A 27,038-nucleotide genomic window follows, 5' to 3' on the forward strand; every position below is an offset into this window, starting at 1 on the left:
GTCTTCCCAAAAAGAAATACACAAAACTCGCACCTCAAAGAAGACACCCTGGCAGTATTTGTATAGAAAATCTGGGAAAAAGACAATCACATTTTCTAAATTGCGGACAGTTCGATTCAAATCGAAACTGAAAAATGTACTTTAATTTGAGAAAGATCCCTCTGGTACTTCCCGAAAAATAGCGATAACAAACTTTCACAATCAAAATCAAAGATGGCTGCCTGTCGACCATGTTGTTTATCTGATCAGTCTCAAAAGTTGCACTGCACAGCTAAAGACCAAGGAGAACCTACACATCAAATTTGAGAAAGATCCCTTGGGTACTTCCTGAGAAATAGCGATAACAAACTTTCACTATCAAAATCCAAGATGGCTGCCTGTCGGCCATGTTGTTTATCCGATTATTCTCAAAAGTTGCCCTGCACAGCTAAGGACCAAGGAGACCTACATATAAAATATGAGAAAGATCCCTTAGGTACTTCTTGAGGAATACCGATAACAAGAATTGTTTAAGGACGGACGGATGGACCACGGACGCAGGGTGATTTGAATAGCCCACCATCATTTGATGGGCTAAAAATTGAGAAAGATCCCTCCTGTACTTCCCGAGAAATAGCGATAACAAACTTTTTACTATCAAAATCCAAGATGGCTGCCTGTCAGCCATGTTGTTAATCCGATCAGTCTCAAAAGTTGCCCTGCACAGCTAGGGACCAAGGGGAACATACATATAAAATTTGAACATCATACCATAATATCAACCCAAGTAGTAATGTTTCAAAACGGTAAAAGGTGATCGTTACCAGTAGTTCCCATGCCAAACATCAAGCCGCGAAACTCCATGGATACTTAATGCCGTAGCTGCTGGAACCGTAGATTCTAGGCTCAATCTGTCTATCTATGGTCCGATAACAAAAAGAAAAGAAAAGAAAAACAATCGGGCCAAAAAGCTACTGTTCCCGCAGCTATTAATGCCGTTAAGATAATTCGATCACCACCTACAGGCCTCATTGATGCTTAAACTTGTTTTCTAGTGCTTTTCATAATAGATACTAGAAAACCTTTCCCCGTCACCAAAGACTCAACAGAACTAGAATTTTCTATGAAAATATGTATTCGACATAGCTGCAGTGGTGCCAATGTCCAAACCATTTGTACCGGATTTCCGATCGATCCAAAAAAAGGGCAATCAGATTATTCCTAATGTGTTTCAGTTAAATAGACCTATAAGAAATTCAGTTAGTTTTCAAAATAGTAGTCATACTGTATTTCTGATCACCGGGAAAAATAAAACATTGTCGGGATCATCAGTATATACTGTTCCTTCTAACGTTCAGGTTGGGTCATTAGAACTTGAGCTTTAAATACGTGAACATGGCGCCCGTAACCAATTTCTGATCGACCCGTAAAAAATCAGCACAAAACAACAGTTTCAACTTTGAAATAGTTATCAAAAATGACGGCATTGTTCAACTTCTGACAAACCTGAAAAATAGAACTTAGTCTTGAAGATGTCAGGGCATCCTCATAAATTAAATGCCTTTAGTAAAACGGACGATATACGACGGAATAAAAGGATCGCAATGGGTTACTCGACACCGACTCGAGACCCTTAAGAAACTGCATTGATTTTTTTTCCAAATTAGTGCAAATAATAAATGAATTGTGAACATATAAAAAAAACATTCAACAAAAACTTGAGCATTGGAGACACAGACATTTTTGCAGGGGGGTTAGCAAAAGCTCACTTTTCTTTGATCAAAAAAGTGAAAAAGATAAAAAAAAAAAAAAGTGAAAACGAAAACACATTTTTTCATGTTGTACATATAATTTACTTTGTTTTAGTTTCATGATAATAAAATTATTCAAACAAGTTTGCCTTTTTGTTCCATGATTTCATTTGTACCGACCTTGTCCTCCTCAGACAGACATCTAACAGTTGCTCACAGCCTATCGGGTATCGGAACTGTTCGTCCTTGTAGTACACTCGCATCACTTATACTATCACTAACAAAATCAACAAGTTCTCGGCTTGAATGAAAGACTTAACAATAGACAAACTAAACCGTCCTTTCACAACCCTCATTCATCAAATACAGCACATATTCCCATCCAGGAAAATATATTCTCTTCTTTCAAACTAAAAAAACAACTTCCGTCCACTAATGTGCTTAGCACTGTCAGAAATAACACAATCTTGATGATCTATACATATGCAATGAACATAAAACAAAGTCACAAAATAATTTATCAGGATATCTTGACAATCTCCTTCAAAGTATTACATTATTGTTGTTGATAAAGAACACTTGTCATTATTTTTTGCTCTTCTTTGAACTGGACCTGAGATGAAAGTTAAGGAAGATAAAAATAGATTTTTTTAAATATGCCTATAACGTCTTTTTTATAGTCATGTTAGTGGTGTCATTTGATTGGAGAAATTTACATATTACACGTATGGCTAAATATTAAACCTTGAACAGTTTTGCAACACCTTTCCTGTACATCGACTTAATGTACAAAATGAGGATACCAGTAGTTGTCAGTAACCAGAAAAATTATAACAAACTTAAGTTTTGTATACGACATACACAAGTCCAACTAGCCAATCAAATAAGTCTTTATAAAATACGTCCTTAGGTAAGGAATTGTATTACAAAATTCTATAAAATGTTAATGGCTTAATGGGCTATTTGATGTATAAGGATACGATTTGTCTTTACTCTTTTCTTTGTCACCGCGGTCACTCTTCTTGGACTTTTCCTTGTCCTTTTTTGTTCTCTGTGGAGATGCCTCGTCCTCCTATCAAACATGAGTAATCTTAAGATACGACGGTCTGAAAATTGCCTCACTAAACTATTAATGTTTCTTTCAATAAATACAGTCTTTAATTAAGACACCTTAATAAAGTTACATCCATTTAGTCATTCACATCGTTAAATAACTGAAAACTTGCATGTTTTAGTGGTAATCTTGTTAAAAAATAATTTATCACACATACAATGTGGGTGCATGAATTGTGAAATTAAATAACAGGGCAAGTTCTAATCTTGAAGTGATATCATAGGTCACAGTGACCTATTTCTTGCACTCTGCACATCATCCCAAGGTGTACTTGCGTGCCAAATCTGGTTATGCCAAGTTAATTAATATAGGAGAATGCTCTGGAAAAACATTTTCAATGAATGAGGTCAATGCATACATTACAGTGACCTACTTTTCATACACTGTACTCTCTCATCATCAGATGTACGTATGTACTAAATCAGTGTTTTTTTTTAGTAAAATAGTAGACCATATGTTCCGGACAAACTCTTAAAAGTTTAAGGTCAAAGGTCAAAACATAGGTGACCTACTTGTCACACTCTACGATTCCAAGATACATTTAAATAACGATTTGTTTACTTCAGTTGAAATACTATAGAAGATATGCCATAGACAAACATTTTCAAAGACTAAGGTTAAAACATAGGTACTTGACCTATATTCTCATACTTTCACTCCCCTATCCCAAGATGTACTTGCCCAATCTGGTTACTCCAGGTGAAATAGTATAGAAATAGTTCTCCAAAAACACTTTTTAGACAGACAAAATTTGACAGATGAACAGCGTGCAAACCTATAGTCCCTCAAGGTAACAGATAGGGGAATAATCAACATAACAGTAAATGGATAATGTGTTCAGATATAACGATGTGCTTGTTTTTATATTCATCCCGTTATATCCGAGCTCGTCACTTGATTTGTGATGAACTTACAAAGTACACCAAGATTTACCATGTTGACCTCTGCATTTATGTAGACTGACTTGCCTGCAAAACAGTTGCACCTTTCATGATGGACTTACCTGTACCACAGCTGAAGCCATGAGCTTGTTGTGTTTCTGAGATTTCTCTGTAGATTGACCGTGTGAAGACCCTACACTCATTACTTGTTTTTGATGGACTTACCTGTAACACAGCTGAAGCCATCAGCTTGTTGTGTTTCTGAGATTTCTCTGTAGATTGAGCTTGTGAAGACCCTACACACATTACTTGTTTTTGATGGACTAACCTGTAACACAGCTGAAGCCATGAGCTTGTTGTGTTTCTGAGATTTCTCTGTAGATTGACCGTGTGAAGACCCTACACTCAGTACTTGGTTTTGATGGACTTACCTGTACCACAGCTGAAGCCATCAGCTCGTTGTGTTTCTGAGATTTCTCTGTAGATTGACCGTGTGAAGACCCTACACTCATTACTTGTTTTTGATGAACTTACCTGTAACACAGCTTAAGCCATCAGTTTGTTGTGTTTCTGAGATTTCTCTGTAGATTGACCATGTGAAGACCCTACACTCATTACTTGTTTTTGATGGACTTACCTGTACCACAGCTGAAGCCATCAGCTTGTTGTGTTTCTGAGATTTCTCTGTAGATTGACCTTGTGAAGACCCTACACACATTACTTGTTTTTGATAAACTTACCTGTACCACAGCTGAAGCCATCAGCTTGTCGTGTTTCTGTTTCTCTGTAGATTTGCTGACATGTCTTTCTGCATCTCCATTGACCTTTGAACTTGATTTACCTAGAACGGCCATTGACACAAGTCATTACTACAGAAATCAAGCAACTTTAAACAGTTTACAGTAATAAATTATTTTAATTGTAGACAGGGCAGAATTAAATTAGAAGTTTGCATGTCATAAATATGAACCTACTGTACACACACCATAACCTTATAACAAAACACCTTCTATCCCCATTTTCTTTTTCATACTTTAATTCTTAGGAAATACAAAATTGATTCCATTATTTCCTAAATAGCTGTAAACTTTTGGACATTCACTTATTAAACAGCTACTTAGTCTAAAAATAATTACATCCTAAACAAGAGGCCCAAGAGGGCCTGTATCGCTCACCTGAATATTTAAGCAGTCATAGCAAAATATTCTCATTAAATATTATATTACACTAAAAATATTTCCCTCGCAAACTTTGTTGGCTCCATCTGTTGAAACTACCAGCAAAATATTATTATAAGATTCTATGCTTTTTGATTCTTCTTCAGAAGTTGCTGACATATTTTTCCCTGTGATCTTGTAAGTAGGTCAATGTCATTTTCCTTCTCAAATTGGTTAGCTCTATTTCAAAACGCTACCAGCCAAATCTTATGAATCCATTCCTTTTAGTTCTCCAGAACAAATCCATTAAAATGTTGTTGACTTCTGTGACCTCTAAAGTAGGTCAAGGTCATTTTCATTTGCAAACTTTGGTGAGCTCTATCACAGGAAGTCACCAGCCAAATATTATAATTTTATGCCTTTTAATTCTTCAGAAGAAGCTGTTTGAACTGTTTGACATATTTGAACGCTGTGACCTTGAAAGTAGGTCAAGGTCATTTTCATTCTCAAACTTTGTTGGGCTCTATCCCAGGAAGCCATCAGCCAAATATAAAGATTATATACCTTTCAGTTCTTCAGAAGAAGTCGTTTGAAGGGTTTGACACATTTGACCCCTGTGACCTTGAAAGTAGGGCAAGGTCATTTTCATTCTCAAACTTTGTCGGGCTCTATCCAAGGAGCCATCAATCAAAAATAAAGATTCTATCCCTTTCAGTCCTTCAGAAGAAGTCATTTGAAGCTTTTGACATATATGACCCCTGTGACCTTGAAAGTAGGTCAAACTAGTTTCCATTCTCAAACTTTGTTGGGCTCTATCCCAGGAAGCCATCAGCCAAATATAAAGATTATATACCTTTCAGTTCTTCAGAAGAAGTCGTTTGAAGGGTTTGACACATTTGACCCCTGTGACCTTGAAAGTAGGTCAAACTAGTTTCCATTCTCAAACTTTGTTGGGCTCTATCCCAGGAAGCCATCAGCCAAATATAAAGATTATATACCTTTCAGTTCTTCAGAAGAAGTCGTTTGAAGTGTTTGACACATTTGACCCCTGTGACCTTGAAAGTAGGTCAAGGTCATTTTCATTCTCAAACTTTGTTGGGCTCTATCCCAGGAAGCCATCAGCCAAATATAAAGATTATATACCGTTCAGTTCTTCAGAAGAAGTCGTTTGAAGTGTTTGACACATTTGACCCCTGTGACCTTGAAAGTAGGTCAAACTAGTTTCCATTCTCAAACTTTGTTGGGCTCTATCCAAGGAAGCCATCAGCCAAATATTAAGATTCTATACCTTTTAGTTCTTTAGAAGAAGTCGTTTGAAGTTTTTGACATAATTGACCCCTGTGACCTTGAAAACAGGTCAAGGTCATTTTCGTTCTCAAACTTTGTAGGGCTCCTACCAACGAAGCTTTCAGCCAAATATCATGACTTTAGGCCTGTCCGTTCTTCAGAAGAAGTTGTTTAAAGGAAAAGTTGACGGACGAGGACGGACGGACGACGGGCGCCGTGCCACGGCATAAGCTCACTTGGCACTTCGTGCCAGGTGAGCTAATAACTAGCTGCAATGCTATTATAATTGGGATATACTTTTTGTGTGACTTAACACTGATCCAATGTATAAAACTCACTACTGGATGGCTCCAGGCTTTTCCTCCTCTTGGTCTCCACCTCAACTCGGTCATCAAGGCTGTCCTACAAGACACAGAACATTTGGTAATTGTTTTGAATTGGTGTAAATATATATCTATCACCACACCCACCTCATGGGGTCTTTTTCACATACAGCTACATACAACTTTATCTTCCTTAATTTTAAACATATGCACGTTATCCAAGTAACGCGGCATACGAGTCAGACCCATTTAATCAGCCTGGTTAGTTTAACCAGTTGAGACAAAACTTTCATCTAGTACGTTTTTTGTACGTTTTGAAATTAAAAAATTGAATGAAAACACACGTGATGGTCCTTACTAGGAATTATGGAAAAAGAGAAAATGTAAAATTTTAGACATTTCTTGAAAACCTTTTAAAAATGTGCATGAATGGTTTATGAGATCTATCAATATTCGGTCTAGTTGCACATAAAACTAGAATTACACAAATGTGGATGTGTCAGCTTTGCCAGTTTAGTTGAAATGATGACTGATTGCCAGGTGAGCTAATAATAAGTAAGATTATGATAACTGTGAAATCTAGTTCAGCAATACTTTCAGTGTCGTAATTGGTTAGACACCTATTTTGCCTTACACCAAAACCACATGCAACCCAAGAGATAAGCACATGCAACTTCTCCTATGAACCACTAAACATAACTTAAAACTGTTGCAGAAATTTTCTCTTGATACCGACATCTCTCTTTTGACATAATTATATAATACAGAGTTTTAATGTTATATTTCATCTTTTAATAAACCGTCACAAATTAATCTTAAATTGTTTAAAAGTTTTATTGGGCATCAGCTACTACATGTTGTAGAATTACTAATTTTCCCCACATAGAATTATTGCATATTACAATGTATGTATTTTCTGAGCAATACCCAGGACTCATAACAAAACATCAGTTTATTCTTAACTATAGGTAACAAGGAGAATGTCACACAAGGGAGATAATCAAATTTAGTCATAGGTAGGCTAAAAATATGTACCTGTTTTGCAATGAATGTACTGGGATGGTTTGTGTGAAATAATAACAATCAGATTTTTAATACTTTAAATAATTTAACTTCCATCTGAAAATGAACTTGCTTCAAAATTAATGTAATGAACATCTCAGGATTTATATCTGATCTAAAGCTATGTAAAAGAGTAACAAGATACAGGAGTAGTTTGAAACATTAAGATGATCATACTGAACTCTTTAATGTGATGGGTCTATGGCTCAGCTCCATACCGAGATCAATCCTATTCATTGTCCCCCAGTTTACTGAACTTCGATATGAGCCCTCTTTATATTAAGCTGTTCACTGAACTTCAAAATGAGACCTCTTTATATCATATCAATACCATGTTATGCGATGTCATGAAGCCATCACATAAATTATGTATGTAACATGTGTAATATCAATCCGGAAATGACGTCACAATCAAATAGGAACAATCAATGTGACGTCACGTCATTGTGAAGCGGACGCAATTTTCATCATTTCAGAGGCGGCAAAGTGCAAAATATTCATTTCAGATCACAATTATACAGTTTACTTTTATATTATATGATAAAAAGAATCTGTCATTTGTTTCCATTCTTATCGGATTTATGATACTTGTTTTGGAATTTTCAAAATCCAAAACTTGTATCATAAATCTAATATGAAGGGAAACTTACGACAAATCCTCTATATATTGAACTCTACATCAATATGGGCATATTATATTGCACCGAGTAATCTAATTCTAACAGAATTTCCACTGCTCTCATGCTTGCTAATGTTTAAGACAAAATTATTTTAATCGCTGGAAGATGCTTTGGAATGAATCATTGATGCATGGCCCAAGACATTGTATAATATATTAAAGATTAACGACAGCAAGTGATTATTTGTTATACCCATTAAATTGAATATAATGTATTTCAAATTTAAGCTAAATGTGACATTACAAGAGATTCTATACTACTGCCATTAATATTTGCATTAAAAGAATATATTGCCGAACTGTATGCAGTGTGCTTTACATACCAGATAAAGTTTTCAGGGTTACCATATTCTGGATATACAAATATATTTAAGGAATGAACCTTACACTGGTCACTTTCATGTGATGAAATGAGTTGTTTTAGAGACACGTAAAATGACCAGCAGGTCAAGTTGAATTTGTCTCAACACACACAAAGGGTCCTGCATGAGATTTCCCAAAGGAGTAATAAATTTGTGACCTAATAATCGTATAAAAATCCCCACAACAACGAAGTAACCCATTCTCTAGTTGTTGTTCATTTTATTTTGTATTTTTTTAATGAGGATTCTGATATCTAAGCAGTATTAGAAATACATTTCCTTACAAATAATGATATAAAAATACAAAAAGCCTACTCCATTATATTATCTCCCTTGCTCCCTGGTGACCTAGAATATATGAGTGTGCATAGCAGACATTGCAATCAATTTTGATTATTTTAAATTGTGTTGTTCAATTGGGTAACACACAAAGTAAAGTCTCATATGTGCAGCCAATGCTAATCTGGGTGTCGACCATCCAGCCAGTGTTTCAGGAAGAATGGATAGTTTTCTATACACAAGAATTCCAGTTATGGATGGGTCGGGTCTCCTTTCCTGCTGGCAGCCATTTTAATTTTCAGATAGGGATCAAAATCAAACCTGAGCAAAAAATCTTTCATGAAAATCGAAGAGTTCTTTTAAGGATTGCTGCATGGAAACCAACTTTGGATGGTGATGCAGTGGATAACGGACTCGCGAGTTTCTCCAGGGCGGCTTGGGTTCGACGCCCCCGATCGGACGTGAAAGGCTATGGGGTCACCTTACTTTTTACTTTGCTATAAAACTTCAGTGCCTATATTTTGTACATGTGTGTGACCAGGTACCAAACAGGAGGAAGCATACACAGGAGCAGTTAGGTGGAGGCTACACAAATAAGGGTTTACCTTTACTTTATAATGCATATCTTTTTCCTTTAGGATAAAAAATAGAATAATTCATAAAAACGTATTAATTTCCTTATACTTAATTGTATAGAAAAAACAAGGGGCACTATGATGCTCACTTATTATTAGATATTTCAGAGTTCATGCGAGACTTTTGCGAAGTTTTTTGCTACATTGAGACCAAGTAATATCAAGTTGGATCAAGTACTAAGTAAGATTAAAATTAGCCAGTTTCAATTTAAAAAGAATAAAAAATATCTTGGCCAACAATTGCAAGAGGACATCAGGCCTTTCTTGTATTTTGAATTGGCTTCAAAAATAAATACTTATGACAGAATCATTTGCAGTTATTTTAGTTTAATCAGCCTGAGGGAGCTTGATAAATGTAGGGTCACTTTCTTTTGCGATTCTCATACATATATTGTATTCATCAATGTCTTACCAAGATATCTTCAATGGTTTGAATCAAGGCAAAATTTTACACTGAAGTTGTCTATTCCTTCACTTTGACCTGCCAATTTTATAACGGTAACCCAACTACAGTGCATTGCACATTTACAGATGATGCAGGTATAATTCAACTTTCACCTATTTTCAATGTTTAAAAAAAAGTTTGCACTGAATCGACTTTTTTCCTAGATGGGTAACAGTGACCTCAATACATTGAACTGCACCCCTTCTATGGGTTGTGGGTTGTGCTGGATAAAAATAAATGACATTCATTTGCTCAATTCAATCTTAATGTTGTCACCCTTGACTTACCCTTTTTCTGTCCCTCCTATCCCTGTCTCGTTCCTTCTCCCTCTCCTGTGACGGGCTCTGTCAATGCAAACTAGCTTTAAACAAACAACATTTCCAACCATTCTCCCTTCAATCCAGTCCTTCATGCAAGTGATGTTTTAACTTATTCTGCACAATTTTGTTAGAAGCAATATCAATAATTCAATCTAATAGTTTTTGAATTCAACTTCTGAAATGTTGGATACATTTTTCAGTCATTATTGAAAATAGACAAATATACATATAACTTTTTCAAAAATTATTGGAAATTATCAGAAATGAAATAATAAGAATTTAAATTTCAAAATTTGAAGTCAAGCAGATTGATATTTGTTTGACATAACAGCTTCATATTGCAGTTACCAGCAACACGAGATCTGTCTCTTTTGTTTTGCAGATGCTATAAAAATTGTTCTAGTAATGCAGCATCTCAAAATCCACACTTTCATTTAGAAGAAAGGTGGCAGAATTATGTATATAATGTCAATTATGCTTTCTAACAAGTATTGTTATTTATTTTCTTCACAAATCATGTTTAATTTGAGGGGCATCTTAAACATGCTGCTTCATCCAAAATACTAGCGAATAGATCGCCTAAAGATATAAAACTTGTATTTCCTTGTCGGGCATCCCAAATATATTTGTGAATCCCATATTTCTGTTGATTACCAGTAATAGAATCTTCCCCTTCATTTAGAGTGTGTCAGAGAAATCTCATACCCCAAAGTTGGTTTTATTTGGTTGTCTAGCCCAAGGCTCTGCCAAGTAGAAAACAAAACAATAATTCCCAAGGTTGAACACTTCTCCATCACAATCTCAATGTAGGGGGTGATTATTTCTCTGTCACACTCTCAAGGTAGGGATTGATCATTTATCTCCCATCATTCTAATACTATGTTTAAAAACAACACTTTTCAGCATTTGTTATCTGTTTGTTATCCTCATTTGTACATGACCTCTCCTGTCAAGAGCTTATTATGACGTCATATATGATTGTTCCCGTGACATCATAGTATTCTTTTTTTTCTTTGTGCAATCTATCATACACTAGAGTGACAGAGAAATCATACCCTAGGGAGCGACAGAGTAATCATACCCCCTAAGGGGTAACAGAGAAATCATACCCTAGGGAGCGACAGAGTAATCATACACTAAGGAGTGACAGAGAAATCATACCCTAGGGAGCAACAGAGAAATCATACCTTAGGGAGCAACAGAGTAATCATACCCCCTAAGGGGTAACAGAGAAATCATACCCTAGGGAGCGACAGAAAACCAAACAGTAGAAACTTTCTACAAGATAATAGAAAATAACCCTTTTTTCATTAACCATATCTTTCAGGAGCTGTTTGGTAAAACTTCTATAACATACGAGGAGTACTGCAATGCTTGAAGAAATGTTTGTATTAGGAAAATATCCTATTAGGAAAGAAGCTATTATCAGAATATTTTTACTGTTCTGTTTTGCCCTTAGATTCTTGCAAATTTTTCCATCATGTGCATGTGTCCATGTCTCAAATTGATGTGTTTAAAATCATCGCCCTTTTGAAAAATATCAGGGTGTTTTTTTAACAGAAATAACAGTAACCTGATCAATGACATACATTGTATTAACTGGATTTTTTTTTTTTTGTATAATGAAAATATTGACTGCATTACTGGTAGTTGTAGGAAAATATAGTTTGATTTGTCTCTTGTAAAATACAATTTACTTCAGGAAACAACCCTACTGTATACATGTAAACCTAAGTATCTTTTACAATTACATGTATCATGGTATCACCAATAAAATACTTTGTCAGTACTGATGATAACATGGTAAACCTGTATCTTGTCTTGCATTGTTCATCACACGCACAGGTTATTTTGGGGTATTTTATCGGCAAAGGATTGTTGCTTGATTCTCATCACTCAATGCTTATTACAACCTAATGTTGAAGCAATGAAGGTACTTAAAGACAATATTGTGCAGATAGACAGTACACAAAGATGAAAACTTATGCACCTTGGGATGTTTCTATAGGGCAAAACTATATCCCCTTCATATGCATCTTTATTTTTATTGATTTTATGTGAAAAATGTCACAATTGTTTGGCATTTCACATAAGTGAAGGTCACAGTGACCCAATTATGACAAAATATTTAAGTATGATATGATATATTTGATATATTTATTTGATATATTTGATATATGATATAATGAAACCAGTCCCAAACCAAGATAATCAGTATACTGATGGATTACACTCCCCAAAAAGGTCACAGAGACTGAAATAAAGTGTGACCTCAATGTGATCTGGATGGCGGACATACAGACCTCAAAGTGGTATGCGACACCATATTTCAACCCACAGATAGCCCTTAAATTCCATTGAGCTATCTTTAGCAAGTCAGAAGTCAAGGCACAGACAATGCATCTTTGACCTCAATGTGACCATGACCTTGGGTGTAGGAACCAATCATGGTTTGTGACACACCACCTTGCCATCCCACATATATCCCTTAAATTAAAGTTATGGTCTAGACAATTACTTTGACCTTGGGTGTGTGGACCTAATTGTGGTTTAAGACACATATCCTTGCCATATCATTATCCCTTAAATTTCATTGAGATATCTTCAGAGTCAGAAATTATGGCCAAGACAATGAATCTGACCTTTGACCTCAATGTGACCCTGAGCATACTGACCAAATTTTGGTTTAAGACACAAATCTTTCCCATCCTTTATATATCCCATAAATTTCATGAAGGTATCTTCTGCGAGTCAAAAATAAGTGCCCAGGCAATTAATTAGACCTTTAACCTTAATGTGAATATGATGTTCAGTGTACCGACCCTAGAGTGGTACAAGAATGTCATCGAGCCATCATTAGTTATGACCTAGACAAAGACTTTGGATGGATGAACGGGACAGGCAAAATGGAGATTAAATGCTCCCAAAAAAATATTTCAGTGACACATGACAATATCTCCTTCATTTGAAAGCAAAAATCCAACATACCAATATAGCAAGTAACAACTTTATGACCGATTAACTTAACAACAATTTGTTATTAACCCCCGAATTGAATGCTGAAAGTGCCCCCCGAGCAGGTGTAGACATGCACAGCTGTCGTGTTTATCCTGGACCTGTGGACAGTGTGTTAAGCATTTGTGTAAAGATACCTACCCGCTTGTGTCTTTCTCGTGATTCACTCCGAACACTTTCCTGTTTCAATGATAAAAGTTCACATGGACATTAAACATAAAACGTTTGACTATTTGGTCTCCACCACAGCAGGCTGAGGTTGATCCTTTGTGTAGATTACAATAGCATACCATACATGGCATAAAAATGTACATGTTTATAATCAATATCACCATAAAAAACAGCAAATGTAACACACTTTAACAATTGTAAACCCATAAAAATAAACGTTATATATTGGCACTTGAGGCAAACTTTTCTACAGATATTTTCTTTTCTCAAAATAAACTGCACTTAAAACTGCTATTAATTGATACATAGCCTGGAAGGATCTTCATTTCAATACAATATCCATTCTATACAAATCCATATACAAATAGGATTTAAAAGTAAAAACAAAGTATCACTGGGAATCATTGACATTTAAAAGAAATTACTAAATAAAATAATCATGACGTTACAATTATCTAAATGACAGAATTAACTGAATGACCAAAAATTCACAAAAATATTTATTTATTAACTTCCTTCATTAAGTTTTGGGGGATATTAGTCAATAAATTTATTGACTTCCTATATAAAGTTTGGGGGTTCATTACTCTTTTAATCTACAAAAGATTTTAAGTAATTAACTTATTATACTATTCAAAACAACAATGGATAATAATGGTCAATGCAAGACTTGCTGCCATAATTTGTTATGTATATCAAATAGAATAATATTAAAGGCATTAATGGTAAGGTGAGATAAAAACTAAAAAAAAAAAAAAATGCACATTGTCTGAATTGTACAGAAAACAAGGTAAAATAATTAACACTTTTGGCATCAGTTATAACCATCATTCAATAAAAAACAATGACCTAAGACTAGATAATATTACCATGTAAACATGTATAACCAAAACTCTGAACAATTCAACAGCAAATACTCATGTTCATGTCTAGTGTTCAACCAACAACCGCAGAAAAAGATAATTGAGGTATGGTAAACTTCCCGCGAAAATAAAGCATAACACTGTTATATCGTTGTAATGGGCTCGATTCAGAATTTAAGGATTGCGGAATATAATAAGATATTCAAATGAATTACTTATTGGGTTTTTTGACACAAATTATTTTGTAAATACATTTTTTCACAGTTGGTCTATACACATGAACTAGAGTCAGAAATAAGCTGTAGATACTGATATATTCCCTGCACATGTAAAAGTAAATAGCTGTCCTATAGTATCCTACTCTATAACAATGTATAGTACATGTACATACATCGGCCCAATGTTACACAAAGATTGAACTTTGTAGAACTTGCATCAGAAAGGTCTAAAGCTATCTGAATCTGGATTTATCAGAAAATAACTAAAGCTATCTGAATCTGGATTTATCAGAAATACCTAAAGCTATCTGAATCTGGATTTAAAATTTAGGATTGGAATTCTAATATCAAATATTTCAAAGAAAAATAAAACTACTTGAATGTAAAAATTCCTCCATCTTGTGACATCATGGTGTACACATGTACATAATTGTTATAAACCAACATCATCTTGAAGTAACGCTGGGTTTTTAGTAAATCCTAATGCACATCTCCCAAGTTTGAAATATCGAGTAGCACGAATTGTTCCTGTTCACCAAGTCAGCAGTAGGATCCTTCTCCGTCATCTGTCTGGTTCCTCCTTACACATGTCTCTTTGTCTCATCCGTCTGTTTCTACTTCTACCGCATCTCTGTCCATCTGTATCCGTTCTTATCATCAACACAGACACTAACTACTGGTAGCTAACACGCATTTAGTCAGACCTTGTTAAAATGTCAGTCAATGGCACTATTTAAGAAAACTTAAAATTGTGTGGTGTATTCTATGTACATGTACAACTCATTTAAACTGATGCAAATCAACTGCCATTGGTTAAGAAAATAAATATTATTCAAAATATCAAAGTTCTCCTAAAATAACAAAGTCTGACTGCATTTCCAAGCTTAATACATTGAATAATTCTTGTGAACAGTTATGATAAAGTAAGCAGTATAGTTTAGAATTGATGTTCTTTATTCTTAATAGCAGACAGGGCTGCCACTTGCAGCTGAAGAAAAGTTCCTGTACATTTTTGAATTTTTGTTGAAAAAAAAACCCATAACACTGATCTTTTTATTTATAATCGATCACAAGAATGGTTAAACATTCCTAAATGTAAAATCCCATAATATATAGCATCTATATATGGCCTTCGGGCCAGTTGAGTTAAAAATGTATACAAATATATCTGCCTTAATATTGATATTTGACAGTTAATTAAGTACATGTATAAATCTTTGAACAAACCTTAACTTAACATGAATTTTTGAAGTTAAAATGTCTGAACTATTTCTGCTACGTGCACAAGGTACAAAAAGTAGCATTGATAAGAAATTTAGAAAAAAATAATCCAGTTTAATAAAACATATCCCCAAAAAGGAGACTTACATGTCTGTCTATTGAAGAAATGATAAAATAAAGGTTTCATTTCTTCCATATATTCTATCATAATCAATATTTTACATCATTCCTTCATTTGAAAGCTAATACCTTAATACCACTTTTTACTTAGAAAGTCTCTGGATAAAAGTATTAGTGATATCACAAAGTCTTTATTTTCTTTAACTTTGAGCAAAAAGATTAAATTTCACATTGCAATCAAATATAAATTTCATTTTTTTTCTTCTGCTGTTTGTTGTGTATTGTTAAAGTTATGTTTCACTTATAGCATACCATTACAGTGCCCCCGCCCCCTGTTAATTTTGTATGGGGCCTTTTGTCTCATTTTGGAAACAAGCCATAAATATGAAATAGTTTCAATTTGGAATGGGCCTAATTATTTGCCCCAACAAGTCCCCAGAAAAAAACCCACAATACTATCAGCATTAATGTATTTCAAATGAGGTAAGAAGTGGGGAGGCACATATAATTGATAAATCTGTGTGTTGGGGTCTAACACAATGGTTAACAATAATTGCAGGTTTTGGGGATCAGGAAAAAAAAGTATCCCCCACCCTCCTACACATCTTCTCCCAGTACATGTGCAAGGAAACATAACTTTGAATTTTACAAAATTGTAGTATATCTATTTTTTCTCTTCATTTTTGAACTTTCCATAAATCTTACTAAACCAGAAACACACTGATGAATTTGTACAACACACATGACACTATCATGAAATCTTAAAAAAGTTTTATTACTCCTAGTAAAATGTTAACAAACAACAAAATCATATAGCCACCATGACACACAACACAATTTTCTTAAAACAATGATTTTCCTTATAAAACTACATAAATCAAACATGAAGCTTTAACACTAGTCTTAACTACAGTACCTCTATGTATGCCACAGTACCTCTAAGTTATTCATCAACTACAAACTACTCACATAAACTTGACATGTTTAAATGCATCTGTAATATCTGGCCCCTATTTAATTAATCATAATGGATTGTGTAAACTTGCAGCACCTTTGAATATTCTTTTAAAACAATTGTACTTATGGTGCAAATATATGCCATAAAGTAGCTCTAGTAAAGTTGTCCTTGGAACATCTGACACAATAACAAATTGGCAAATTAAATATCACATTTGGAACATCTTTCAAAAATATACCACCCTGTAAGACTATCACAAAGAAGGCAGAAACTTAATTCACATGACGAGAAAATAATCCACAAATAATCCCGTCAGTCAAAACTACTCAATAAATCCTTCATATTGGAAGTAAATATTCACACCATTGAATACAAAAAAACATATCACCACTATGGTATAAACACATTCACAGATCCTGATCTTGAAACCGTCGCGTAAAAAGGACATTATCAGTCCTATAATGAACACTTCCGTTACTGTACACAATGTCCCCGGGAATGATCTCCAATACCACACAATCTATAGCTCCTTACAAGATTCAACATAGATTTTCCATCATGTTACATACTTGGAATAGTACTAAACGACCCTTCCCTTATACACTATTTGGAAAAGATTCTTTTGGCACAGATTTATCTTTTCATCCTTGAGAATTCTGTTTCATGGCGTAGATTAACGTATATCCACACACGTACACAAATGAAGAGTTCCCTTTCCTATCACACAAGAGTAATAGGTCAAATTTGATGATTGAACGATTTCAACAAATGTTGCACAAAAGTCCAGTTCATCACGGTTGTTATTGCACAATCCACAGAATGTTTAACTTTGTGAAGAAAATCTTCCATACTTCAAGCGAATCTATCCCAAGAAATTTAAGCAAGGCACTTTACTTGGCTAACGATAATTGGTAAAACTTGCAATGAAATTCTAAGTAATATCTAGATCAACTAACACTACACGATTCTATGATTTTCCTGGCCACGTACCATCATCTTCTATTAAGGCTTCTTGCCTCGTCATGCATTCACATCATAGGCTACTTTTCCTTAACTTTTCCCATTCTGTGAATTATTTATGATTATTGATAAATGTAGGAAATTTCATTATCATACACTTCTCTAGATTGAAAACTATTATAACATCGAGTGAAGAAAATTGATTCTTTATCCCTTCCATTGAGAAACTACACTGGGATTTTAATTTCAATAGAAAGTTCTTTCTGTGGTTTTGGTGCCATTCCTCTGATAGTCAGCCCAACATTTCTTTTCTTCGATCATCGGTTATCTTCACTATGCAGACATAGGCCTCTGACAAATCATTAGATATCCCTGTTAAGGTATAGAAAACGATACCTTATCTTCAACGTTGTTAATCTGCTTCAGGCCACTTTTTCTTCACAGGTAAACGATCCCTAGTATTCTTCCATCATGCCATTTTGACTTGCCTGGCATTGGACTTAGACACAGCATGTATGTCGGTGAATATATATTTTAAAACAAAGTTTTTATCAGATTTCACTCCTCTCCCCACAACAGGCTTCTTCAGATTTGGCATATCAATGAAAGATGCAGGAGAGCATTGGATACTAGCTGTTTTAACTATTTGTCGAAGATTTACATTTGGTAGTTGGATCATCTTTTGATATTTGTTGTTTTAAGTTGTTGAAGCAGGAACTTTGGTGGATGGATCATCTCTCGAGACTTGTTTTAAATTGTTGAAGCAGCAATTTCAGGTCTGACCATCTCTGATTACATGTTGCTGTTAAGTTGAAGCAGCAGTTGGGTAGTTGTGCCATCTCTAGAGACTTGTTTTTAAGTTGTTGATGCAGCAATTTTAGGTCTGACCTCTGCATACATCTTGTTTTAAGTTGTTGAAGCAGCAACTAGGGTAGCTGGATCATCTCTAGAGACTAGCTTAAATATGTTGAAGCAGCTACTTTACGTCTGACCATGTCTGGTTACATCTTGTTTTAAGTTGTTGAAGAAGCAACTTGGTTAGCTGGACCATCTCTGGACACATGATTGAATTGCAGCAGCAATATATTTGGACCGGAACATATCTTTATACTAAATTTGGTAGTTGGACCATCTTTGGATACTAATAGTTTGATGCTGGTCAAGTTTGGTAGTTGTAAAACATCTTTGGCAACTGGTTGATTGATGTTGTCAAAGCAGTAATTTGGCAGCCGTTACATCCCTGGATACTGGTCGTCACATTGCTGAAGCAGTAATTTGCTAATGATTACATCCCTTGATACTGGTCGTCGCATTGCTGAAGCAGTAATTTGCTAACGATTACATCCCTGGATACTGGTCGTCACATTGCTGAAGCAGTAATTTGCTAATGATTACATCCCTTGATACTGGTCGTCACATTGCTGAAGCAGTAATTTACTAATGATTACATCCCTTGATACTGGTCGTCGCATTGCTGAAGCAGTAATTTGCTAACGATTACATCCGTTGATACTGGTCATCACATTGCTGAAGCAGTAATTTTGTAGCAATTACATCCCTGGATACTGGTCATCAAATTTTGCTGAAGCAGTAATTTGCTAACGATTACATCCCTGGATACTAGTCGTTTGAAGTTGCTGCAGTAGTAATTACGGTACTTAGAACATATTCTAATACTGGAAGTGTGTAAGTTGGTGAAACAGTAATTTGGCAGCCGTTACATCCCTGGATACTGCAGGTATGAAGCTTTGCTAAGATTATACTATAACCAAACAACTTAAAACCAACTTAAAACACTAACTTAGACAAAGTTTTTGACAGATCTTATGATGCATCATCTTGTTGATTTCACATTCCTTTCTGCCAATCCTTCAGGGATGACCATCTGCATTCATTTAATATCATGAAGTAGGATCACAAATAATGGTAGGAATGGTGTTGACTTCGGGTGTACAACATACCCACTTCATCTCTACACAGAAAACTTTTATACATTCAAGGCTGGATAAACTGTAACCCCTAAAACTTCACAAACTATATCTCCTTATCTCCGAACCTTCTTTGAATCCCACGCCACTTTCTGAAAACGGATCTTGTATAGACAACTTGAAAACCCAGACTTTCTGAAAACCAACATGGATTAGACATTAAATCATTCCTTCCTTCCCTGGAGCCCGAGTAGGTACGGGTTGCCTAGGCGACGCCTGTAGGTGCCTGCGACCTCTGTACTTGACCTCACACCGACACAGTGCGGACAGACATCAGGAGCAGACCTCCATCATACTAACCTTGGAATTTGAAGGTGTGGCGGAGGTTTCCAGGCGGCGGCGCTTTCCATCTGAGGAGACAAAATATTATATTCACAGTTTTTGCATTAGCAATGTTTCAATAACTTGTAATGTGTGATCTTGACATTTGTCTTTCCAAATCTAACTAAAGCTCCTGAGAAATACTACTGGGTATCAATCCTGTAATAATGCAATGTCCTAGGTAGAAAGATTGTGGGTCAAAATGGCCTCGACTTTTTACAATGTTTCCATAGACATACGGACAGAAAGGGCGACTCCCGTATGCTCCCCAACCTTTGTCTGTAGAAGAATAACTAGTTATACAGTTGCTTACAAGCTTAATCATTTAATCTAAGCCACAATAGGGAAATAAGCAACTTCATTATACTTGCATTACTGGATTGAATCACATGAATCACTACAGACGGAGCTGAACTAACCTCGTTCATCTGCGTACTGAGGTGATGTGTCTGGGCTGCGACGAACGATGGCGGATCCGTGGCTGCCACTGGAACCAACACTGGATGCCCTCTCATGGTGTTCTTCCCCTCGCCTCTCCCGATGGCCATCTCGCTCCTTAGGCGACTCCCTGTACTCCCTCACTGTGTCCCGACCTGTATCCCTAACGGAGTCCCGTCCAGCATCCCTCACCTCACGACTGCTCTCCCTAGCTTCTGTTTCATACATTCTTTTTAGCTTCACCTTCTCATGTTTGTCTTCACGTTTGATTGGTTTTTCTGTCTTTATCTCAACTTTCCTTTCTCTTGCTTCGTCCTTGATGCGTACCTTCTCCTCCTTAATCCTCACTGTCTTTTCCTCCTTTGAAGAGTGGCCTCGATCCTCCTTGGCTACCCACTCAGTATCCTCCTCCTTGAGGTGTTTTACCTCCTTGCTACTGTGACCACGATCCTTGGACACCCTTTCTTCTGTGTGAGACTTGTCTTTATCTTTGGAGGATTTCTCTTCCTTGTCTTTATGGCTGTTTTCTTTGTCTTTCTTAGAGCTATAACAAATCAAACGCATATTGCTGTAGATGTGAACAAGTTACTGTGGAGAAAAGACTGTACATCATCACAGACAAAATTATTTTCTATCTCAACAGTCACTAATTCAAACAAACATTATATTAAAACTACAAATAATAATTTCAAAATGTTTTAAATATTAAGTCTTATTTCTGAAGAACGTGAAAACAGAGAACTATTTGTGTGTGTTTTGTTACAATGGAAGCAAAAGTTGCAATGATAGATATGTAAAACTTGGCCAAAAACGGAATGTCAAAACCATCACAATATACGCGATCTATGACTATTTTAACCATTACCTTGAAGTTATTTCTCTCCTTTCCTCTACATTTCCGGAGTACTTCTCAGATGATATTTTGGATTTAGCATCCGTTTTTTCTTTTTTCTCCGAGGGCTCTCGTGACCTCTTCTCTTTGACTTCTTTACTTTCCTTTGGTTCCTTGGACTTGGAACTTGAAGCTTTAGGAGAAAAAAAAGAAAATTTTAGTTTACTTTTAAAAAAAATATCCTTTTAAGAATTTATGAGAAGAATTCAATGTCTGGAATCCAGACGAGTGACATCAAAAATGTAGTGAAACATGAATCCTCATTTGTTAAATACATCTGTGTTACATAAATGTTAAATTGACATGATGTCAATATCGAAGTATTTTGTTGAAAAATAAACACAACATCTTTACGGATCCTTGTTCCGCTGCACTGTGGTGTTTCGTTTATACAGGGACCTCCTCTGAATTCCACTTAGGATATAACTGTATCACAGTTTGGCAAGGACACCTGAATTCATTGACCATGTTGCTTGGTTGGTAAGAGCCAAAGTATTACAATCAGATCCAGGGTTTAAATCCTGGTCTAGGCCCAGTATTTTTTTCCTCTCAATCAGAACAATGTTGATCATATTGTGTTTATTTTATCTTTACAGATTTTCACAGAAGTCCTGTAGGGTATGTTTTTTTTCCAGAAAGCATTTAGTTTCCAATGTGGTTGCTAGAGTTTTTTGCAGTGGTATGTGGTGATCCTTAACACAATTAAGTAATAATTTATACCTTCTCCATTTTCCGTTCTCTTAGACTGAGATTTCACCTCCCCATTTGTTTTTTTGGACCCATTCTCTGCAATGCCGTTGGCAGCCTGAGCACCGCTCTGTTTGGATGTAGCACTGGTGGTCTTTGTATTAACCTTCACCTGATAATACACATCACCATACATTCACTCAACAATTGGACTTGGTGACAAGGTTTTAACATAATATCAGGCCTATTTCATGTATAAATGTAAAACTTTCTAAATTGTCAATCTCGACTGACAATCTAGAAAACTTGTTTAAGAATTTCCTACAGACTATGACAATCTAAAAAAGACAGACAAACCTTTTAAGGACAACAACAATTAAGATATTAACTTTAGAACTTCCTCTGGATAACAAGATTCTAGAAAAATCAGAATAGAAATGCTGTTGGATTAGGATTTCTAGAAAGTAGAAGAACTTCCTTTTGATGATAAAGGACTACAAAAATCGAAAATATAAAGAATACATAAAGTTTCCCTTGAATTTGACAAATGTAATATACAGCATTTCTCTAGAATATGGCAAGTAGTTCCTCTACAACATGGCAATACAAGAACTTTGTTTGGACTGTGATAGGACATGTGGACTGTCACTTGTATTGAAAAAAATATAAATGTGAACAGGTACATCAAATTGAATCTTTAAAGCTATTAATCAACTCTGAATACTTTCATTCAGTTGCAGTACTCCAAAATTTCACATCCTGTTGCTTTTAACTCAGAATGATCTACATGAACAAAATGAAATGAGAGGACTTTTACAGACACATTCACATTTCAATATATGGGAAATGTTTGACAATTGTCTCTAAAGTTTTGGGAGCCATTAGACATTTCTGTTTTTACCTCTTTGTCTTTCAAGTGGAATTCTGCTTCCTGGACCCAGGAGGACTTTTTGCTTTTAAGCTGACCTGAATACCTGCGGAAAAATAAAAACCATACAGACCTTATCAAAGTATTAAATCAAGGAAACTCCCATTCACTTCAAATATGAAATTTGCGGCCTACTAGTCAACAATTTTCAATTTTTGTTATCGTGTAAAAGTTTAATTAAGCAAACCTTCCAAATGTCTTTATTCCATATGAAGATTCCACACATGGAAAATATTGGTATTCTGTCATACTTGTGAAATATACATGGTTTTTAACAGAAAACCATTAAATATTTTCCATTTCCTGCTGTTAATTACTGATTAAATAATTCAGATGACATACCCCATGGCGAGGGCATATATGTCTGGTCGCTTATCCTTCTCCTCCTGTCTCAGTCTGTCTACACGTCTCTCCAGTGCCTGGCCAAACTGGGTGATGCGTGGATAATGCTGCAGGATCTAATAACACAAGTCATATAAACAGATTTCAGTAGAGTTTATATTTCCACTTTAGAACTCGGTTGATAAGATCCACAATATGGTAAAACATTACTTTTAATAAAACAAGGAATTAGGAAACTCAGCTTTCTCTTTGTCTGTATTTTTTCTAATTTGGCAGGCATTTTTAATGTAAAAATTTGTATCATAATACTGCCTTTTAACAGAAACTAAATACATATTGTAACAGCTAGAAAACAAGATTTTCCTCATGATTTGCAGAATTTTATCAACTACACAAAATGTCAATTATAAAATGAGTTGGCAATGATTTGAACTGCATTTGCACATGGTTTTCCAGCATATATCTTTGTCAAATGGCAAGACATTATATACTGGATTGAATAAAAAACAAACATTTAAATGTATGTTAACATGCGTTTGTGATATGATCACAGGCAATACAATAATTAATGTGTAACAAACCTTTGTGAGAACGATAAGAGCATTGCGGATCTGAATGAACTTTCCTGACTCAAGACATGACACCATGGCCTGGAAACATCAAAATATTAATATCAAAATCATACAGAAATGCTACACCACAAAATTTAAGCTTTTTTTCTTCATTCTTTTATCTTCAAAAACTTCTTACGAGAAAGGGCACATGATACACTCCTCAGCAGTCATAATAACATAGAGGGGGCAGGGACAATGGGGAAAACTTTGAACACTTTCAACATTCACCTTAGTTATCCTGAACTGCCATTTGTGGCACACATGGCGATAATTTTCATAGTCCAGCTGATCAGCCTTGTTGTTACTGTCTGTACCTTTACGAAACACGGTCACAAACCCAGGGTAACTGGCACATTCCTGCAACAACAAAGAAGCATCACAACCTGCATTCTTTAGTGACCAGCAATTGCTGTAGTCATCTTTTGCAAGCCTAATGATAAATGTTTCAATCGTAAAAGATTGCTTCAGCAATGATGGCCAGCTGTCCATCCTAATTAGAGAGTAACATCTGTTTTCACATGCACATCTTAGTACTTGTATGTGTTCCATTTCTCACTGATCAGGATTAATGAGACATTTATCTTGGAATTTTCTTTGATGTTTTAGTGTAACCAAGATAGAGAAAATACACTTGAATTGTGTCTGAAAGTCATTTTGTCTGCTATTTTGCATTGGTACTTTCTCACAAATGGCACTTCAAAATCAAGTTTATCCACAAAGAAAATAAAACTATTAATTAATTCAGGCAAGAAATGAACTAACTTCATGCTTGTTCAGCTTACCTTTTCATAGATTCCCTTGTTGCTATGCCACCTCATTATGGTGTCCAGCGCAGCACACAAGAAGCGACCGTAACGATGAGCCTCATTCTCAGTACAACATGTTACAGTGTAGGTAATATCACAGAATATCTGAAAAACACATTACATACAAGGCAAACCTACTAATAATACTGCTAATTCATGGTTTGATCAAATTGAATATTTCTCAATGTTATTAAATATACTGCAAGTGTACTAATTTTTGCAGTATTCTAAGTTAAGCAGCTTTCAAGCTAGGTCTCGTTGGCTAATTCATGTCCATTGCTAAAATTAGACCATAAAGCACACACTATTTTTTTGCTATAACTATAGAGTTTAGGTTCTAGTGTGCTGCTAATTAAAGAGTGTGCCATAAGTCCTACCACCTTCGTTCCGCTAAAATTGGAGTGTGCTAAAATAAATATGCTTACAGCACCTTTTTCCCCCGACTCTATGTAAATGGTAATAGCATGTATGGCAACTTCCTGAAGTTATCCCACCAAATGCTCATATATTATTTTTATATCCCATGCATGCGCTTAATATTCGATTAGACAATGTAAAATTAAGACATGTAAATGTGATAATTCATCACCATCTGCTCTGATTTTAATAACAGATCATATTTAAGAAGTATGAAACAAGTTTCCCTCATTGCTGGATATGAACCTGTATCTTACAGCACACTGGGGTTTTAATGCATCAAAATGCGAAGTTAGAGTATTGGGTACAGATCACAAAACTGATGTATATTCTTCAAGCAGTCAATATTAATCTTACCCTGTCATAACAGATGAGAGTTGAAAAGTTCGGAGTCTTCAAGTCGTGGAGTATGTGTATAAACTTGGAGCAGTACAAGGCATCAATGGCTGTGAAACAGCACCTCGGAAATATACACAGCTGCAGGAACTGGGTGATTGTCTCATTCTTTGTTGATCCTGTATCAAAACAACATGGATCAAGAATTCTTTCAAAAAAACACCAAAATTTGGCACAAAATGAAGGTTTTTAACTTGCTACTTTAATTTTTATTTTTTATTTTACAGTATAACTCAAAATAAATGATTTAAATGAATACAAAATTGTATAAATTTAACACAGAACAAGAGGCCCAAGGCTTTAATGATCCTTTGAGTTGTGATATAGTTTTTTTTATCATTGTTGAGATGGAAATTAGAAACAGGATGCAAAGTTCCCTCCTAGGGATCAAGGGAATTCCTAGTAATGGCCGATTTTCACCACTGCATGTATTTTGCTTGTCTATTGATCAATTAATCTTCCTTAGTGACCATTAATGTTTAAGTGTTAACTCTATTACAAAGGTATTTCAATTACCAATCAATAAACATTAACATTACAACGTTGACTGTTGAAGCAAGACGTGTGAAAAAGTGATTCTGTCACCAAGGCTACCACTTACATCATGACTAAAACAATATCCAACAAAAATCTCTTTGGTCAAAGAAGTCTTGTAAGAATATTTGAGATAGGTCGATTAGGAAGGAACTCATACTGTGCAGATGAAGTATGAAGTTTGATAATAACGTACTTGAGATGAACCACTGCTCCTTCTGGTTCTTCAGTCTGTTGTGGACACGGGCAACATGCTCCCCCTGTTTCTTCTCCTCGTCCTTCAGTTTGTCCATCAGTGTGTTACATCTTTCCTTCTCCTTCTTCTTCTTGCTCTGAGGCTGAGATATATATTTCAGTTATTATAATCCGACAACAAATATACCACAAATGAGATAACACTTTAAAAATTATATCTTCAATACAAAAAATAATGATGCTTGCTTCAGGATTTTTCTGTTCCGAGAAATAACGGTATGAAAAATGTATCAAAATTGGCATGTGAAAGCGACAAACATGATGAAGCTGCAGTTCAGTGATCAAACAGTTGGGATATCAAAAAGTTTTACAGATTTCATTGATCAAACAAGGATATCATCTTTTTTTTACATATAATAGCATAAGTTCCAAGAAGATGGTCATGATTTAATATCAAATCACATCTCCAGCCTAAGTATTGTAAACATGCAACTTACAATTACATTTTTCAGAGATTTATCTGATGATGAACACTATATCTTTTCCTACCATTCCATATATTTATCTGAATGTTAACAGTCAAACCTTGCTAATTTAGTCACCTTTCTTCAAACTTAATGTCTGGATAGTGAAATGGTTGGTTAACAGGGAATGAGGAAACAAGTCAACTTTTCTTAACA

General features: G+C 35.3%; 1 protein-coding gene across 2 annotated transcripts in view; it reads right to left on the minus strand.

Moving 5' to 3' along the window:
• Nucleotides 1-1,808: 1,808 nt before the first annotated feature.
• LOC110445759 (THO complex subunit 2-like) overlaps nucleotides 1,809-27,038 on the minus strand; it is a 42,618-nt gene continuing 17,388 nt past the window's right edge. Inside the window, exons 24-41 of one of the 2 annotated variants that reach the window (XM_021490535.1) lie at nucleotides 26,360-26,501; nucleotides 25,591-25,748; nucleotides 24,793-24,921; nucleotides 24,239-24,367; nucleotides 23,978-24,046; nucleotides 23,397-23,512; nucleotides 23,028-23,100; nucleotides 22,160-22,298; nucleotides 21,413-21,572; nucleotides 20,529-21,091; nucleotides 20,089-20,138; nucleotides 13,431-13,469; nucleotides 10,242-10,298; nucleotides 9,480-9,506; nucleotides 6,508-6,571; nucleotides 4,466-4,566; nucleotides 2,711-2,802; nucleotides 1,809-2,343 (exon numbers count right to left, since the gene is read on the minus strand). In XM_021490535.1, coding sequence (XP_021346210.1) covers nucleotides 2,316-2,343; nucleotides 2,711-2,802; nucleotides 4,466-4,566; nucleotides 6,508-6,571; nucleotides 9,480-9,506; nucleotides 10,242-10,298; nucleotides 13,431-13,469; nucleotides 20,089-20,138; nucleotides 20,529-21,091; nucleotides 21,413-21,572; nucleotides 22,160-22,298; nucleotides 23,028-23,100; nucleotides 23,397-23,512; nucleotides 23,978-24,046; nucleotides 24,239-24,367; nucleotides 24,793-24,921; nucleotides 25,591-25,748; nucleotides 26,360-26,501 — 2,136 coding nt within the window. In that variant the 3' untranslated portion in view covers nucleotides 1,809-2,315. The remainder of the gene's footprint in view (nucleotides 2,344-2,710; nucleotides 2,803-4,465; nucleotides 4,567-6,507; nucleotides 6,572-9,479; nucleotides 9,507-10,241; nucleotides 10,299-13,430; nucleotides 13,470-20,088; nucleotides 20,139-20,528; nucleotides 21,092-21,412; nucleotides 21,573-22,159; nucleotides 22,299-23,027; nucleotides 23,101-23,396; nucleotides 23,513-23,977; nucleotides 24,047-24,238; nucleotides 24,368-24,792; nucleotides 24,922-25,590; nucleotides 25,749-26,359; nucleotides 26,502-27,038) is intronic. The other variant, XM_021490536.1, reaches the window with a different exon arrangement.

This window comes from Mizuhopecten yessoensis, unplaced genomic scaffold (assembly GCF_002113885.1).
Source record: "Mizuhopecten yessoensis strain PY_sf001 unplaced genomic scaffold, ASM211388v2 scaffold2347, whole genome shotgun sequence".
NCBI lineage: Eukaryota > Metazoa > Mollusca > Bivalvia > Pectinida > Pectinidae > Mizuhopecten > Mizuhopecten yessoensis.